The sequence below is a fragment of the Buteo buteo genome, chromosome 21, assembly GCF_964188355.1.
Source record: "Buteo buteo chromosome 21, bButBut1.hap1.1, whole genome shotgun sequence".
In the NCBI taxonomy this organism is placed as follows: Eukaryota; Metazoa; Chordata; class Aves; order Accipitriformes; family Accipitridae; genus Buteo; species Buteo buteo.
Genome location: NC_134191.1, coordinates 20307483 through 20326713, shown reverse-complemented (window position 1 = coordinate 20326713; position 19231 = coordinate 20307483). Strand labels below are relative to the sequence as shown.

Genomic DNA, 19231 nt, shown 5'->3' with positions numbered 1-19231 from the left:
CATTGATGACCAAACCTGTATTTTCTAAAAGTTATATATTATATCAGAAAGGCTCTTTGTCCCCTGCCATATGTGTGCAATAGACTTCAGAGACCCACATATTTTCCATGTTAACTATGAGTGACCAAAACCAGGGGCCATTGCTGTGGATAGCAATATTCCTTAATGTTTGCTTACGGGCTGATGTTTTTAAGGAAGTTCATCTTGACCAGGATCAAGAACTGGTATCCTCCTTGTTAATATTGTTATGGATTTATCTATTGCACAAAAGTCAGAAAAATGCTTCCCTTGAAATACTAAGAACACAATAAACTGAAGTATAGGAGGAACTGATGGAGAATTAGCTATCCCAACAATTCAGATTGCTAGTAAAGAGGTAAAAATTAGAAAGATGGATTTTTTTCATGACTAAGCAGAAGAAAAACCTCATTAGTTGGTAAACCTAACCCCTAAGAAAATTCTCTGAATATTAAAGAAATAATTCTGAATGATACAAAGTTATTTTTTCCCAGTAGACAAATCATTACGCCGACAGTGAATGAGATAACTTTTCTATTTTAAAATAACTATGAGAAAGCTGCTATTAAAAACATAACAAATGGAAAGTTTAGCATATAATTGCACAATAAAAGTAAAATATAATTTTCTTCTTCCTAACATAGCAGCTGGCAGTACTGGAACATGATAATATTTTAAAGCAATTAACAGGGGTAAAGACACATACATTGTCATAGTGCTCCCAGAGTTATTACCTAAAGAGAGAAGCAATGTAGAAAAAGGGATCTTAAGGTCAGTTCTGCACTCTGGGAGAGAACACAGCCAGACTTTTTTTGCCATAGCTTTTAATGTGAATCTTTCCATATTAACTAACTTCATTTCTTTTCCGCTATTCAACTTCAACCATATTCATCTACCCAGTGATACCTGTCTTCCCTTCTTCTGACCTTATTAATGCCTATCTTCCTGTTTATTCTTTACCTGTCCATACCTCTCCAACCCCTTTACCATTCTCTACCCAAGCAGCATCTGATTTCTAGAATGCATACAGCCTCTCCAACTCTGGCTTGGAGAACGTAGAGTTGTTCTGCACAGGTGTTCTGCCATTAAGCACGCTGATCCTGCATATCAGAGCTTTGAGGGGACTCAAACCCCTACTCAGATAGAACTTGTGAAATATTTGCTATTGCTTTTCCAGAATTTTGCTTAGGGTTTAAAATGAAAGTTCCAGATGATGATAATTGTCTATATTAGGAAGTGTTACAAGAAAATTATTCAAGAAGACGTGTAAACATGATGTACACTGTTCTTGCTAACATTATTGAGCCGCTGATATACATTCCTATTGACAGTCAAGAAAATATGACTAAATGATGATGAGAACCATGGAACTAACTGTCATCAATAAATACACAAAGAGATTAAGGATTCCTGTCAAATTTGTCAAGGTGACCTCCAGCAACCTGGCATACAGATTAGTATGACATCCAAATTCAGAATACTGTGTCAGAGAAAACTCCTACTATAGAAAAAGTGAAAATCAACTCCCCTACAAATTCATCATTTCTAAATTCAGTGTTTCAAAGTGGTGGATTTTATTCTACTCTATCTAGATGCTGTCACAAACATTTTCTTTTTACAGCCTCCCCCCCCGCCCCCAAGGCAGTATCATGACTTCTATCAATTCAATAACACTTAGGAGAAGTAATAGAAGTTTAGAGATACTACTGTACAAGTGAGCAGTAGCTTGAGAAAACTCTTCCTTTTTAACACACTCACACACTGGTCAAACCAAAAAGAGTTTGATGATGCAGTGGAAATCAACCTGTTCATGAGGCCAAGGAGACAATACATTTAAAATAATGATCATGTTGTTCTCTAATATTTTTACACCTTTAATATCTTAAACTTTTATATATTTGTCTGCTAGTTTTTATCAGGTAAAAGAATTTGGTTGGAAAGTATCTCAAGATCATGAGATGAGTTACAAATGGGAAATCGCTATCTACATTACTTCTGTAGTTACTACCCAACCACAAGAGTAGAGCAGTATTAACAACAAAACATTGCCACTTAAAATTTTTTGATTCAGCCTTGAATAAAGGGGCAGGTGATTTTATGTTCAATGACTTCAGAATAGCTAAATCCAACTATCATGATATAGATTAACAGCATTTTTTTAGTCCGTATTTCCAAATCATGTTTCTCTCCTGAGAGCTGCTTTGTCAACGGCGCTAAATTCTTAAAACAGAAGATGTGAGACAGACTGTACTACTCCCATTCTCTCCAACATCCACCCACAAATTCAGAACATTCCCATGAAAACCATCTTTCCATATCACCTATTAGCAACAGCATTAAGGGCAAGGTTGTGTTTTCTCTCATTTTGCCTATTGCTTTTCAATTGTAACACAGAAATAGATGTTTCAAAATTACCAAATTCCTAGCACTGTACTGAAAATTGGCAGCTGGGTAGAAGATATGCTTCTACATTTCTACTATTTTAAAAATCACTGTGGGTCTCTGTTTTCTCACATTTCTGCATGTGTTTTACCTAGCCATCTGCTGAGAAAGAATGGATTACAATTCTATCCTTCAGTGAGAAGGAAAAGAACGTGAAAAGGCATCTCAACAAAACACGAGATGCTTTGTAAAGGGCTAGCTGTTAACCTTGTTAATACGTCCACATACTCTGAGGTAAGAATCAAAGAAGCAAGAGAAAAGAATGAGGCAATGAAGCTGCTTCATGAACTTCAGATGGTTTTTTCTAAAGGAATAAGGACTTTCTCTGTAATGCACTTAACCAGTAAATGCTGATTTGCCTTAGAAAAGCTACAAGCAGTTATAAATTAACCACTGAGGGAAAAGTCTTGCTTCAGAGCAGACACGTGCTTCTCCACCCTGTGTCTTACTGTCCTAGGCAAAGAGGAACAGTGTGAAATTTGGAATTCTAAGTGGAATCTTTGGGGGGGAAATATTCTGCCAACATATCTTTTCCTAATTGCAATCTCTACCCAAGATCAGCTTCCATCATGATGCTGCTAGGAAACTACCAGCTGATATAATACAGTAGAAAAGACTTATATCCAACAGATTAATTTTAAGAGCAGATGGGATCATTATAATAATTCAATCTTGTCTACTATATAACACGGACCGCAGACCATTTATTTTAATATATACCTTTGGGATTATTTGTTTTAAGGAGGGAGAGGCCGAGGCAGATGTTTGGCTTATAAAAATACATGTTTTGTTACTCCTTTTTTTTTATTCTGTACTTCTGATTGTTTTTTGTATGAGCATTTGCTGTCTCTTTCCTTACATTAGCGTGCAAATGATTTATGCTTATGATGCATATCAGGATATCAACCTATAGTATAAAAGAATGAAGTATACTCTGGTAGTATGCAGTATTTCAATACAAAATTTTGGACAGGCATCTTACATTACAGCAAACATCTCTTGGTGGCAAATCATACCCTGCCCCCATATCTGAAAGTCTGAGCACACTATCTCCAGTCATGTCTACATTTATCACTTAAGTAATAAGAAAAAAAGTATTATAATAACATGGTATGTGCTCATTGTGTAAGGTTACAGTTAAACAGCATAATGTCATTTACATAAAGCCCAAAGGCAAAATTTATTATAGAGTAAAAAAACAAAGGTGTGAAAAGCTGACCAGTCCAAGTTAATAACCACCCAAATTATTACTACATTCTTACTGTGCCTTTCCTGCATTCCTCTCTCATTGCAGTGCTTCATGCTCCCACAGATTGGTTCTCATGAATGATATTAATTCCATTACTCTTTTTTTCTTTCTCTTCCCCCTTAAAAAATGAGTATTTTATTGTCCAAATCAAATTATTTTAAATGGTAATCAGAGGAAGAAATTCTACCAATTCCATCTGGATGTTTCTCTTATACTGACAACAAAGAGAAAGAACAAAGATCTGAAGAGAAAAAAAATAAATTTAACTTAACAGTAAATTATTGAAGGATGGACACCTGCAAGAGGAAATGAAAGAAACAGTTTGAGAGAAACAACATAAAAAAAAATGTTGAAAGGTGAAAAGCTTAGATAACTATTTGACTGGGTCCTGGAGAAACAGAATTAAAAAAAAAAAAAAAAGAAATATGAAAAAAACTCAGTGGGTAGAATATTGTGCTCTGTACTAGTACACTCAGAGAGGCATTATGGAAATGAGACCCCTCCAGAAAAAGTGCAGGAATTTGCATACATGAGAACTAGTCATAGCTTTCAAGGTCAATAACTATGCAGCATCTTTCCTCTCACTTCATTGTACTGTATGAGAAATGGGTCATTAGTATGTAGATTTATATATGTCCTGTAAACCTGATTGTCATCTATGATCCCCAGAAATTTTCCATGCATTAAGAGTCTTAAAAGTCCAGCTGGGAAGTACTTAAGCAGAAGGAATATGTGGTTCTGCATTTGCAGGTGCATTTATTTCTCTGCTTAACTCTTTCCTCGACCTCTGACAGCATTCATAAGTTACCTTAAAGCTGCCTAGACACTACAGAACTGTTGAACAAATCATACTGAAACACACAGAACACAAGATCTACATGATGCATCTATGTGTACCCTCACATGAGGAATAGACAGTAGTCCTTACCAACACTGAACCACCACCTATTTTTTTTCCAGTTTTATATCCTTTCATCCTTTTTCTTATCTTCCTGTTATTTGGACAGGCCCCATATAAGATATGTCAATTACACGATTTAAAAAACAAAACAAAACAAAAACCAGAACGAAACCAACTATTATTTGATAAGCATCATTCCAAGTGCATTTCAGTAGAAGACACACCCATCTTGTTTTGCCTTCTCTATAGCATTAAAAATAATCAAAGGCATAGTGAGCAGCTAGAAAATAATTAAACGGATTAGTGAAAATTGGTGCCTTTCGTAATGTTATTTGATCCTTCTTATTTAATGGAGTATCAGACTTACTAGAACAAACTCAGTTTTGTTGGAGAGTGATACAGATAGGCTTCCAGTTCAGCCATAAACATCTGAATCCAAACTCTTAATCTTCAGAATAATTCTCGTATACCAAGTCAGATGACAACAGGGGCTTTGAAGACTTCTTGATGATTATTTCTGATTGATTCAGAGCATCCTATGGATTCATAACAGGAAAAAAAACGTGCAGGAAAAACTGACAAACCTAAACTTGCTTTTTTATGTGACAAAATTATTTCTGATTGATTCAGAGCATCCTAAGGATTTGTAACAGGAAAAAGAGCGTGCAGGAAAAATTGACAAACCTATACTTGACTTTTTATGTGACAAAATAGGGAGTTGGATATAATGCAAATTCCCTAGTGACCTTCTGAGTATAGACTTACTCACCACTACCATACTGCATATGCCATAAAACTTTCCTCTGCCAGTGGAAGACATTTCTTTTCCTCCCAATTCTTCTGTTTGCATAGCTTCTCTGGATGAACGCTCTATTTCCCCTGCATACCCTACTAACAAAGTGCTGAGGAACCAGACAGCTACTAAATATTCTCCAGTACTCTAAGTTTTAAATATCTGCCACACTTCTGGGTGAGATGAGTTTGGATTCTGATCACTAACAATCATTTTTACCTAGAAAATATTTACAGATAAAATAAGATGCTTACTTAAAAACCATCTGCAGTACTGAGAAAAGTGACAATAATATGGATCCACAGAATGCACCATGAAGATCATACTAAGTATCCTCCATGGCTTTGTCAGCATCTCAGTTGGCTTCCACCTTCCTTGGGTAAACTGGAATATTAATTTCTGATAGGAACATCTTTGGTTAGGATAGTTGCTGCCTCTTCTTTCCTCTTCTCTGCTATGTCCCCAAGGGAAAACCACAGAATAAAAAAGTAACATTTTTTTTCTATTGCATCCCATCTTTTTTTTTTCCCTAACTTCCAGCTTAAGTAAGCTTTCTCACATGTTTCCCGAGGCACTACAAGATAACATGGGGAAGAGTGTATTACTGTACTTCCAATCCTTCACAGTTCCTCAAGTAACATTTCCCGAGTACATTTTCATTAACTATAAACTTTTCTAGCTTTAGGTTGCATGTCTATAATATAGGCTTTTTAGACACACTGTACATTTAGTATTTCTCAGAATATAATCGTATCAATCTCTTAACAAGATGTGTTGGGAGTATCATACAAAGAAACACTACAATAGCACAGAGTGGAAGAGAAAGCAATTCCTACTGAGTTTAAGATGAGTCACATCTACCTATCCATAGATACTTTCTTAATTTGTTCTATGGGATCGCTTCTTGGTAACCTTGTAACACATAAATTGAAGAAAAAGAATGCAATATTCTGAAAAATTCCTAAGGAATTCCTCTGTTTCTTTGTTTCCAAAACCAAAATAAAGATAATACTATGAAGACATTGCAAAAATAGTTACTTTTTTTTTTTTTTTTACTTAGACAGAATGGAATAATAAATGTTAATAATTAAAAGAGAGTCATATAAGCAGGAAGGAGAAAATACAATGTGCAGTATGTGCTCACTGAAGAGTATGTGATCTTTTAAGTGAAGAGCTGATTATAAGGCAGATGGCACAAGAACAGCGAATTAGGAGCAACTAAACTTTTGAGTACTGCACAATGCAAACCAAAGAATGTACTTCCAATGTCTGTCTTTGTGCCTGTATTTTCAAAAACCCAACATCGACACAAAATCTTAAGTTTCATTACCATGTCATTGTAAATGCACTTAGCCGCCAACCTCCACTGTAAATTTATACCTAAAAATATGTACAGCCACCTGTTGCTATTACTACAATCGTTTAAGCTGAAAATAGTCATTACTTAAAACAGCCGCTGTACTTAGTTACCTTTTCCTCATGCCACATCATACACTGCCCTGCTGTGTATTTGGGCTGTGTTTTCCTTAGTCTTCCATTTGCTGCCAATGTACCTACAGAAGCCACGCGTACATGTGTGCATGTGTATCTTTCTCTCCCTCTCTACATTCAACTCCAGCTGAGCTTTTGTTTTTCTAATTCTGTCTCTGCATGCCCAGCCAATCTCTTATTTCTCCCAGGTAGCTAATCTGATGCATCTGCTTGACTGTCTGCATGTCAGAATGGACCGGCCTTGTACTCCATAGAATGCAATACCAAGATAACATGACAACAAGAAAAGACGCTATGCAGAAAGAAACAAATAAAAAAACCCAGGTAGTGGTGCATTCTGACAGAATAGACCAGCTGAAAGATAGTAAGGCCTTCTCATAATGCCATGTATTAAAGAGAGGACATCATCAGCAAACATATGCCTTCTCCAGACACTGTAGAGAAAATCTGGTCTCACAACAAAAAGGTCTTGAGTATATTCTGTATGAGAAATGAACACATGGACTTCCTCTGTCAAAGCTATCAACACTACCACGGATACTTACCACATCTTCCAAAATCTCCCGTCGTGAGGTGATCATTATTGTAACAGGCATGGCACAGACACAGTAAGTAGATAGATGGAGGAGTTACAAGCAGAAATCTGCATGACGCTATTTCCCGTGCATAATTATTGACTAGGTCCCAGTTTTTCAAATTCAATCCCATCAGAATTTCTTTTTTGTTCTATTCACTCTCCATAATTATGGATATTTCTAGACGACAAGAAACTTTTAAAACCCAGTGGAGTACAATAGAGTAACTGGTAAAATAGTGCCAGAAACATCTATTCTGGTTTAAGATGCGGGCAGAATACAAAACCTTTACATGTTTAAACATTAACTGTCTAGAGAAAAAAATCATGCTGAAATTTATTTATCCTTTTTCATACTTTGTGAATTCTTCAAGCTTATTTTCAGAAAAAAATTATATCATGCCTTTGAAAGTGTAATTTTTGAAGTTACGCATAATTTTATGCATTTATTAGTAAAAAAGAGCTATTGCAAAGGTAGCTAAACCTCACTGCTTTACTGATTTCAGTTTATTTCTGCCCATCAAAATAATGCTGCAAAAATGTTTTTAAAAATAATAAAATCCTACTCATTGCATCCTTCTAGCAGAGATAATAGTCTGTATCAGTTTTTCCACCAGTTTTCCTGCCTCTCTACAGTAGTTTCATCTAGTCTGTATTGGCCTGCTTTACCATATCAAGTTTAATGCTTCTCTTCTGTTAAGGCATGAGGCACATTCCCATATAATAGAACAAATTTAGCTGTCTCTGATGTGACTTGTGCTTGACAAATCTATGTTGACTTTTACTTATTGTCTTGTTAGCTTGTAAGTGCTAATAAATAGTTTATTTGTTCTAGAACTTTTTGCATTTGTCATCTGATTGCAGCTGACCTTCTTAGGGAGATTGAGGCAAAACAGCTATTAAATACTCCAGCTATCTTGGTAACACCTGCTGATAGCTTAATGTTCCCTTTAATTTGTTCAGTTATTTCTTGATTTTGTAAAAAAAATTTTTGCTGGCAAAGCATAATAGAATTATTCTTTTTTTGTCCCTGATGTCTTTTGCTAATTGCATTTTTTCTACAAGTTTCTCTCTTCCCATCCCTGTTTGTGCAATTTCATTAGTTTCTCCTTTTTTATATTTCCTTACAGATTCCATTTCACCAAAGAATAAGCAATACAGACTTGCTGCTGTTGCCACTTATTTAATATTTTCTTCGTATTGAAACAATTTGCTTTTATGCTCTTCAATAGTATTAAGAAACTGACAACTCTCAATTTTTTTTCCTCCACACCAGTTTACCTATCTTTTTTTGGTGTTTATTGACCCCTGCCTTATTGAAGTTCACCATCTCTACGTTAACATTTTCTTTCTTTCCTTTTCTAGTTACTATCAACTCTATTATTTCATGATCATTCATCCCTAGGTACTTCCGATAATGGGGCTGTACTTCCCCATTGACTGTCATCAAAACTAGATCAATTTTCTCATTGTTTTCCACTAACTTCCACACGGCAAACAAATGGAGGTATTAAAAGTTTAGTAACAAAGATTTTGTTGCTTCTGTTGTATGCAGAAGTATGGGACAATTTTTGCAACAGAAAATCCCAAATACTTTAAAACATACAAACAGACCCTCATCCCTTTTGATCTGAGCCATTACATAATACTCAGATTGACAAGTTGTTTCTCTTGTGGGCTAAAACAAGTTATCGAGGCAGACGTTCACTGATCCAGTTCTGTTTACTTACAAGTATGTCTTTTTATAATTCTGTCAAAAGTAAAAATTAAGTCACTTTTTCCTTTTTTTTTTTTTTTTTTTTAACCTCTAGGTCTTACTCCTCTGATAGCAGCATTGTTATTCTTGCTATACATATCTCTCCACTGTCACCTTTTGTCTGCTTCTCATTTTTAGACAGCACAAATCATTAAACATGGTACAGTACCATATTTGTATTCAGAAGCTGGGAATACATCTCAAACTGTAATTCAGCTGCTGCTCCAACCTTCTGATTGTTAATCCATAATTGGTACATGCTATTACTTCAGCTCTTGAAAAACACTGGAATTTTGACCGATTCTTCACTTAACCTAACTGAGAAGTAACTATTGCAACCAACAGGTTCAATGAGGTTTGTAATCTACTTTATTTCCAAAGCACTAACACTGAAAGCCAGTCAACCTCCAGCATGAACTGTTCGGATAAGAAATTTATCAACCTCAAAACCATTTCAGAAAAGTGAATTTGTACTTTCCATTTAGAATGCAGCGTGCAGAAGCTTTGCTTGCTTTTTTTACCTTAATGTACTATTTCCTGAGGCATGCAGAAGAAGAAAGAAACTTAATCTTTTACAGTAGATATAAAAATATCATTCTAAATTTGTAGCAGTATGTTTGTCTGTTTTCTAAGTTTCTTCTCAAAAAGGGAGCTCAGCCTCATTACACACTTCTTCCCCACCACTCTTTGGGGGTGTAAGATAATGTAAACATTATGCTGTTTTCACTGCAGCAGATCACTGATGTGTAACATGAAGAGCTAAGTAATAACAACTGTTTGCACATCAAAGCATTATTATATATATTTCAATATGCCTGAACCACTGTCTGTACTTTTTCTCATTATAACTATTATTTTCTTTTTTTCATCACTGGCAAAACCCCTTCTGAAGGCTCATTCAATGTTTACATACTATGCAAACTGCAGCCCAAGACAATTCATCTCCTTTTGAAGCAATTTCTGAGGCCTTCCACAGTCGCAGCACCAGCTTGTCCCTTCCTCCTCCCTCCAGCTTTCCTCATCTAAATAATTTGATATTTTACTGCTCTGTGATATGAACTAATTAATTGTGCATATTTTTTTGTTTTGATTTGCCATTTGCACCTTTTCCTCTTAACAGCTATTTTCTGTTAATTCTCTCAATAAAGGAATTATAAGCAAGTCCTCCTAACTACATCAAAACATGTGTTTCTCACTTAGTGGGCGGGGGAGAAAAAACCATAATGTTGTATCAGATTAGGCATTCTTGCCGTATTCTGCAAAAAGATCTTTAAGTTGCCTAACTAAACGGTGGCAGACATATTTATAAGACACAATTAAGTCATTAGAGCTTTCTAATACAGACCACTTTTTTAGTGGGATGTATTCTGAAGAGTTACAAAACCATTATCACTCTACTCTGGACTTTCTTGGGTGAACATTATTCACATAATAACAATGTTCTTCCAAAGAGAGAAAAAACATTTTGGGGCTCTTTCCTCAGTTTGGAACAAATCGAAATCTAACATGCTTAAAACTAGGACATTTTTGACCACAGTAGCAAACGCAGTCTGTGCCAACTGTCAGGACATGCCTTAATCAAAACTCCAAAAAAACCCACAAACATGCTTCACTTTAGATCAGACGAAGCTACACTTACTTAATTTCTGAGACACAATGCATATGGAGCAATACTCTTCTACATATTCTGTTGTTTTCAAAACACATGCTTGTAGAGGAAAAATACAGTACATTTCATATTTGCTAACATTAGTACCAATTACCTGAATGAACTGAGCAGCACAGTTGTCCAGCCTAGACATAGGGATGAATACGAATAGCAACAGAGCAATAAAAACAAGCTGTATTGTAACACGCCTGTAAGGCAAGGTGTGGATGGGAGTTCGAGAGGTTCAACTCAGTACCCAAACACACAGCAGTCCTCTTTTCAAAACAGTTGCACAGTGTGGCCCTGCCATTATTAGTACTTCTTAAACAACAGCCCTAAGAAAGCAGCTACTAAACACTAAGACCTGCAGTAATCTGTGGAGGCAGTCAGAAACCTAAAGAAAATTCAAGTATTCTGTGCCTTTAATGCTTTGCTTATATGTAAGCACCAAATTCCATATGCAATGATTAGTACTACTGATATTCTCAGGTATGCGTTACAGGGCTGTCAATTTATGATTCATCAGCTTTGTCCTTTCAGTTGTGTCACAAGAATAGCTCACATGTTTTTCTCCAATGTATTTGCTTTGTTCATATTTTTTTTCCTAGGAAGCTTTCTAGTTACTTGATACAGTCCTACCTGATCTGCTTGCCTTCTCTAACATCGTACAAAGAAAAAAAGACGTCCGTGTCTTCTCCAATTGTATTGTAGGTGAAGCTCTTCAGACTGAGGAAGAAGTGATGAGGCACTGGCATACGGCAAGCTTCCCCATGACGCTGACGAATTGTATCCACCTGATGAAAAACAATGAAAATTATTTTTAGTTCTTCACAAATAAAGGACACGTGACTGACTTCATAATTTTACCTGCGATTCTGCTTTCCTTTCTCTATCAAGTAAAAGCTTAACCTCAAATATATTCTACCTTAGAGATACATGCTAGATTAAGTTTTCTTCCTCCGTTTATTCCACTTTTAATTTGAATAGTTTGAGAAACCACAATAACCAAGTAAATATAAATGGTTTATGCATCTGAAATCTATTTTTATCAAGTAAACCAAGTCAATCCTATTTCTCAAATATTGTCTTGATAGTGGTACTGAAAATGAACTATAATAAAGGTGTTTCTTGATGATTTCCATTTAAAGCAGATGGACTTCAAAACATTTTTAAGAACAACATCTGTTACTTTATTTCTTTTCAGCAGCTGCAATTCATTAATGGAGTTCATTTAGAACCAGGCTTTACAGGCTAATAAGCCCTGCAGGTATAACAAAAAGAAATCTTAACAACAGTTGATAACATGAGCAACCAATAAAGTCAAATAGCAGAAAGGCTTACATTTTGACTCAGTATAACAAGACCTATTTACAACCGTGAAAAACTGGGTAGGAAAAAAAAAAGGAGTATAGATAGAAATAAATGTATTCTTTAAATTTTATAGACCTTTTTATCTATTGTATGCTGATCTCAATAAACAGGTTGCATGAATATCCTAAGATCACCAGGCTAGTCTCTTCTGAAAGCATAGACAGGTACATACTAACAAAGAAAATCTTAAAATTTTCAGACTTGCAACTGAGATTTGTACTAGCTTAAAAAAAACAGAGCTTAAAATGAATTTTGTTCTGGATTTTAATTTAAATCCAAGTAAATCCTCATCCTTTAAAGACTGGTACCTGTGGAAGCAAAATTCTCCTGGAAAGATTAGACCCAAATTCCATGACCAGGAATGGATTACATTACTAGAGGAAGGATATGTAAAACAGAAGCCTACTAAGCCATGTATTAGCAAGTGGAAAGAAGACTCACGTGGGCAGAGTGAGGCTTTTCGTATCACTACAGAAGTTGAACTTTTAAGAACAACAGTTAGAGCTAAGGAAGAGAGACCTAAATGAAAGCTGAAGAAGGAACTTAGTTAATTACTTGGGGATCTTCTGAGGAAGTGTTCTATGTGTAGGGACTTACCCAACAATCTCCATCATACCTTTACATATATTACCAAACACTTAAAGATAACAAGAATTCATATGCAGATGATGTTTACCTGTGATGTGCTCTGCTGGACACTGTGTCGACTTGACAAATGCTGTGGAGATACAAAATAGTAAAATTTAAACCTTTTTGAAAGTAAGAAATATTTACATCGTATTTGTGTAGCATTAGAACAGTAATTTTAAAGTATGACTGCTCAAGATTATTACCAGCTTTTCACAGCCTTTTTTCACAGTACATCATCACTCACAAGACCACTAGCTTTCCTAAAGGCTTTTCTCGGTTAAGCCATTCCTTAGCCTAACTACTTGAATTTACAGGTTGTGTTTACCTTAGCTTTTACAGTAAGTGGCTGTCACAAGCTAGATAGAATTTCCAACACTTTAATAGCATCTTCTTTTCAAAAAGTCCATCACCCTATACTGTATAATCTATGTGTTCTCTTGCTAAATGGGAAGATACCTCACCACTAATCCTATTCTAGTAGCGTGTTGTCTATGAAAAGGTGTATCTGTTAAAGAACACAGACATCTAGAAAGAAGGATGGATTTTAGACATTGTTTAAACTTTTGCTCTGATCAGAAAGTGAAATCCTGATAAATGGTTAAAGAATCTCTTACAATTTCAGCTGGCCAACACCTGTAAAGAAGCATCAGTATAGAGAGCTACACCTCCGAAACGGAACTTGGAGGATGATCCTGTATTTAAAGCCTTTTATGCTAGAAGGAGATGTTATAATCAGAAAATGGACTGCAATACTCACTGAACCCATTTAATCTCCAAAGTGAGATTTAAATACTAATCTAAATTGAAAACATTTCAGGGAGCTTTAAAAACCATATCATTAATGATTCTGCCACACCTGTTCCACACACATTCATGTTAACATTAGCATTTTAAACTGAAATATTAACACTACCACATGCTAATAAATATTCTCTTCATTTGCCCCCATCTCTATCCTTCTATAACATATCCAACATCTTATTCTGACTAAACATATAAACTCTGTAGCAGGACCAGCACAATCTGTCGATAACCTTGTAGCTTCAAAAGAGCTGAAAGTAAAAGATAGTCCACAAAATTTATTTGGCAATACTTTTTCCAAACTATGTCACTGTCTTTCACACAGAACAAAAATAAGACTTTTTACCACAAAAGGAGAGATAATCTTCATAATGAGACTAAATCAAGATGATATTAAGTTAAATGGCATATTTTGACATCTGTTTACATTCAGTTATAAAAACGTCCTCTTTCACATTATCAGCAGAAGAAATAATGATCTCCAGCTCCATTGTTTGTCTAACTACTGCACTGTCTTCTGAATGTTAAAACCCTCTAAGTTTAGGTGGCTGAGTTGCCTATTTAATCTTTTTGTCACCTGCAACCACTCAGAATCAGCTGGCACAGAAAAGACCAGTTATTTAAACTGCTCAAGGTATCCTGACTTCTTTTGAATAAAATTCATCTCTAAACCCAAGGAAAAAGTGGAGATAAAATAGCCAATGTGGATTTACCAAGGGTAAATCATGCTTGATCAAGCTAACCCTCCGGGGTAAAATGACTAGATCTGTAGATGAGGGAAGACTAGTGGCTGTTGTCTACCCTGAGTTCAGCAAGGCCTTCACCACAGTCTTCCACAGCATCCTTGTACGCAAGTTGTGAAGTTACACCCGGACTGGTAGACTAACTATATTGGTAACAAAACTCCAAGAAACAGTTGGATTGTCAGGCTCAAAAGGCAGTGGGTGATGGCATGTATTCTTCAGAGGTCTATCCTGAGACTTATGCAGTCTAATAAATTCACAGATGATCCTAAATTGGGGGCAGCAGTCAATGTATTCAAAGACGAGGCCTTCATTCAGAGGGATCCAGGCAATCCAGACAAATTGGTTAAAAGGAAATGAAGCACAGCAAGGACAAATACAACAAGTCCTGCACCTGGGACAGGCTAATCCTTCCATGCTATAGGCTGGGAATTGACTAGCAGGGTCCTGCTAAACAGCAAGCCAAACATAAGTCAGGAGAGCGCTCTGGCATCAAGGACATTTAACCATTACTGTTTCTATTAACAGGAATGTAGCTAGTAGATTGAGAATAACATTTATTCCTTTTTACTCAGCATTCAGTAAATGACATCTGAAATACTGCACCCCATTCAGCAAAGGACCACCAAAGCAGCTGGGAGCTGGAGCACATGTGGTATGAGAAGAGCTGGAGGGAATGCAGATTTTGTAGTCTGGAGAAGAGAAGGTTTGGAGGTGACCGGATGGCAGCCTTCCAAAAACTATGAAGTTATCATCAAGAAGGCACAGCCAGGCTCTTTACAGAGCTGCACAGCAGGAGGACAAAATAACTGTGGTCATAAACTACAACATGGGATAGCCCAACTTTCCAACAAGGAAGAAAATAACCCCATCAAGGCATTGAAGCATTAGAGCAGGGACCCAATCTTTTTCCTTGAAGAATTTCAAGATCCAACTGGACAAAGCTCTGAGCAGCCTAGTCTGAATTCAGGATTGACCTTGCATTGAGCAGGAAGTTTGACTAGACCTCCCCTGAGGCCTCTTCCAACCTCAAAAGCCTTCCAAGGTGATATAAAAATAGGACTGTTAAGAAATTATCCAGTTTTACCTTTATTTTTCCCAAAAGACAGTGACCTGTTAAGGTTGTGCAGACTTTAACAGATAAGATTATCCATTTCAGTATATCTTTCTTCATCAAAGTGCTTTCTGATGCTTAAACTGAATCCTTTTCATTGTAACCTAGGCCCACTGATCTTGTCTTATCCCTGAAAAGATTCATTAATTCAGCTGGAGATGCCATTATAATACTCAAATCTTCTACAAAACTACCTAAGCTTGTAGCGTCCCAACATGTACTTCAGAAGTAACAACTGACTGCAGAAGTTGAAACCTTACATTTATGATTCTCACTTGTATCCTACACTTTTCAGATAATTTCTTCGATTTCTCTACATTATTTGGAATTCTGATCCTTTCCTCCTATGTACCACCACTTCCAACTTTGTGGCATTTGCATATTTAGTAAGCATACTCCCTATTTCATCATCCAGTCATTAAGGAAACATGAAGCACTACAAAATGGAGGATAACCACAAGAAATTAAGCTGATTCATCCCTCCTTCTATTTAATCAAATTATTGACAACCATTCTTCGCCTTTTTTTTTTTTGGAGTATGGGTATTCTAATTAGCTTTGTGTTACAGAACTAACAACCTTAGGAGATTTTCAATTAAAAAAAACATTTAAAATCTCTATGAAAATCTAAATATGGCATCAGCTGCTTTTCCTTTATCCAGTAGACTCCTTTATGTTCTGGAATTAAATTGGAACTTTTAAAAATTGCTTATTCTGAACAAGTTCACAATCACTATTACTTACCTCCTTGTTGCAAATAATTGGATTTTTTTTTCTGTTCCAGCATTTTTTGCTGGGAAAAAATGATTAATAGCTCCTCCTCCTCCATCACTTCTTTTTAAAGGTGTAAAGTATGCTTGCCCTTTGCCAGTATTCTGGAACCTTACCCATCTTTCCAATGATTATCACTAACATGTCTGATATGGCTTCTCTAGACATCCCAAATGAAATGTATATAGTTCTAAACCCCCTGGAACTGATACCTACTTTATAAGCCTTTCCCCCCTGTTCAGGTGCGACTCCTTTCACTTTTCCACAGGTAGTGTTACCAATTTGACAGAGTTTACCACCTTACCAGAGCTTGAGAGGGATGCAAAGGACATTAAATGCCACATTATTTCCTTGCATCACATGCCAATTGGTTTGCCCCTAGTATAAAAACTTTTCTTTAGTTTCCCAATTACTACCAGTTTATTTATATAAAACCATTTCTTGATACAACTGACAATAGTTGCTTGTTAATTTGTGCATTGCCTTTCTAATTTTTCTATTTACCCATTTGTACTACTCTTCTATATTTTTGTTCTATACTAGCTCTTGGTAATCTTAATTTCCCTTTCTTTCACTCTAGTGACTGAAGGCAATGAAGAATTCTTAAGTTATCCAACTTGGCCTCTTAGTGAGTATCTTGTGGTTTTGTTTTTAATTTACTGAAAGAGCTATCAATTCTCCTTACCTCTTTTTTCCCCATCAAACTTGCTTCTCATGATATCTTATCTACCAATATTAGTTTTTATTGTTCTTCCTCCTTCCTTTCCTAATGATGCTTGATAAGTGAATCCTATCATTACCAAGTCAGTCTCAAACAAACTGCTTTCTATCTTCATATTCTCAACTGACTTCTTACTAGGGTTTAGAACCAAATGTACACAAATCTGTCCTCTGACAATCTGCTTCGTTAAACAAACAAACAAACTAATCACAGAGATTTAATGAGCTTCCTGCACAGTTTGTGTCCAGTTGGTTTCCTTTTCTAGCAGAGTTCTGGGCAATTAAAGTCTCTATTTTCAAGTTTTATAACTTGAAAACATCTCATTTTCCATCTCAGTAAAGAATAAGCAATTATGAGGTGATAGCAGCATTAATTTGAAACTTGTCTATTTATTAGGGACTCTGGTAAACTCGTGGTATTTTTTTCAGATGGTTAAAAGAGATGGCTAAGATCTAGCAGTAATATAGCCAATAGTTGTGCCTTTCATGCACTTCTTAAATTCATCCTGAAGACACATACACAATTCAATAAATTTATAGAAAAGCTAAACATATTTAATCACGAGGTTTGAACATTTCTGATTTTTGCAAATGCCTCCAGACATTTGTGTCTTGTAACCCCTTTCACTAAAAAGTGCTATCCAAGTGTTTCTGACATTCTGCTGGACTTGTGTTGCTAAATGACAGCTTCAACCTAGTGCCAACTCCAGCACTGAGCTCTGTGGCAGAATTCTGACAACATATTTTCCCACAATTTCAAAAGTAATGTAAATTTTCAAAAAGTGTTCCATCATATTAGTTAAAAATCATAAACATTGTCATAAGGAAAAGGCAATTTGGTTTCCTTCAGGAGTAAAGCAACAATTTCTGACAAAGGCTGCGCATCCTGAGGCCACTAGTATTTAGCTTCATAATGAGTAACGTGGAGAAACAGGATGTACAAGGCCTCAAAGCGCAACAGTTCTGACAAAGAGAGGAATACAGTAGTCATACAGTACTCACAAACATACTTAAGAGCTAAAAAAGATGCTAAAATTTTGAAATTTAAAATTTATCAAGTAATGCTAAGTCTAATGACTGTATAAAATGCCCGAATTGTTGTCACAGATAGGAAAGTCTAATGTGTTACCTCACCCGTTGTTCTACTAATACAACACTGTTTTCTATGTTACATTTAACATTCTACAATCCTGCATATATGAGAAAGTAACTGGGCTCTCACAACTACTCCTGCAAGATTATTTTACAATGTAAAACCTTACTGCTCATTTGAGAACCCATTAAGTATTCTGCCAGGAGTAAGGAGGATTGTCTCCCTGGGTTTTTGTTAAATAATAAGAACAAACTCAAAATCACGTTAAAAAAAAAAACCCTAAAACAAAAAAAGACACCCGCCCCCCAATAGCCCACTCCTTCAATTTCTGCCAAATTTAAGTTAAAAAAAAAACAAAACAGGTTTTCAGCTGTTTTGGTTCCTGAAATTGCCTTCTGACTATGAATTAGATATTATTAGAGAACACTGTCTTCTTGAATCTATAAACTAAAGCAAGAGTGAAGTGTGAACTGACTAATGGTCATGTCCTGATACCAGCACAGAACTCAGCAGCAAACTGTGCTGTGGACATTTTCTTCAGGACTAAGATGGGTGACATAATCAGACTACCCTGACAATTAAATATTAGCTATTTGCTGTCCTACAAGTATTCAGAGTAAAAAAAAAAAACCTGCAGAATGAAACACAGAGTAATAAAGCAATCATGTTAGCAACTTATCTTGCATTCTCTGAGTCATTACTGATTTCATTTTGTACTGACTTATTTCTATACTGTATTTGAAGGGAAGTTCTGCTGTAATAGCACCAAACTCCCCTTCCAACTATGGCAAATCAGGAACAAACATTAAAAATTAGTACTATAGAGTGCTGTGCTTCAATATTTCTTATGTAACAACTTTTCTTTCCACAAAATCCACTGTTATATGCTGCAAATAATCCAAAAACAGCAACAGCATATAGCTCTGCTTACAAAATGTGCCTTTGTTCTAGGGAGAAGTACATCTTGCGTATCAAAAAACCCCACCTAGACACTGATCTATCTCCCTAGTCTTAGATAGCTGAAAGTAAAAAACATTTTAAAATAGGGAATTAAAGTTTACTAGAAGTGAGTGAAACTAATATTCATGTAAATCCCCACTGTTTTCTTTGGAAGATG

General features: G+C 35.8%; 1 protein-coding gene across 1 annotated transcript in view; it reads right to left on the bottom strand.

The window, feature by feature from the left end:
- The window catches only part of DOCK3 (dedicator of cytokinesis 3), a 208404-nt gene that overhangs the window by 121386 nt on the left and 67787 nt on the right, over nucleotides 1–19231 (bottom strand). The window contains exons 7-8 of the mRNA XM_075052649.1: nucleotides 12920–12961; nucleotides 11512–11666 (exon numbers count right to left, since the gene is read on the bottom strand). Of these exons, the coding sequence (XP_074908750.1) occupies nucleotides 11512–11666; nucleotides 12920–12961 (197 nt within the window). The remainder of the gene's footprint in view (nucleotides 1–11511; nucleotides 11667–12919; nucleotides 12962–19231) is intronic.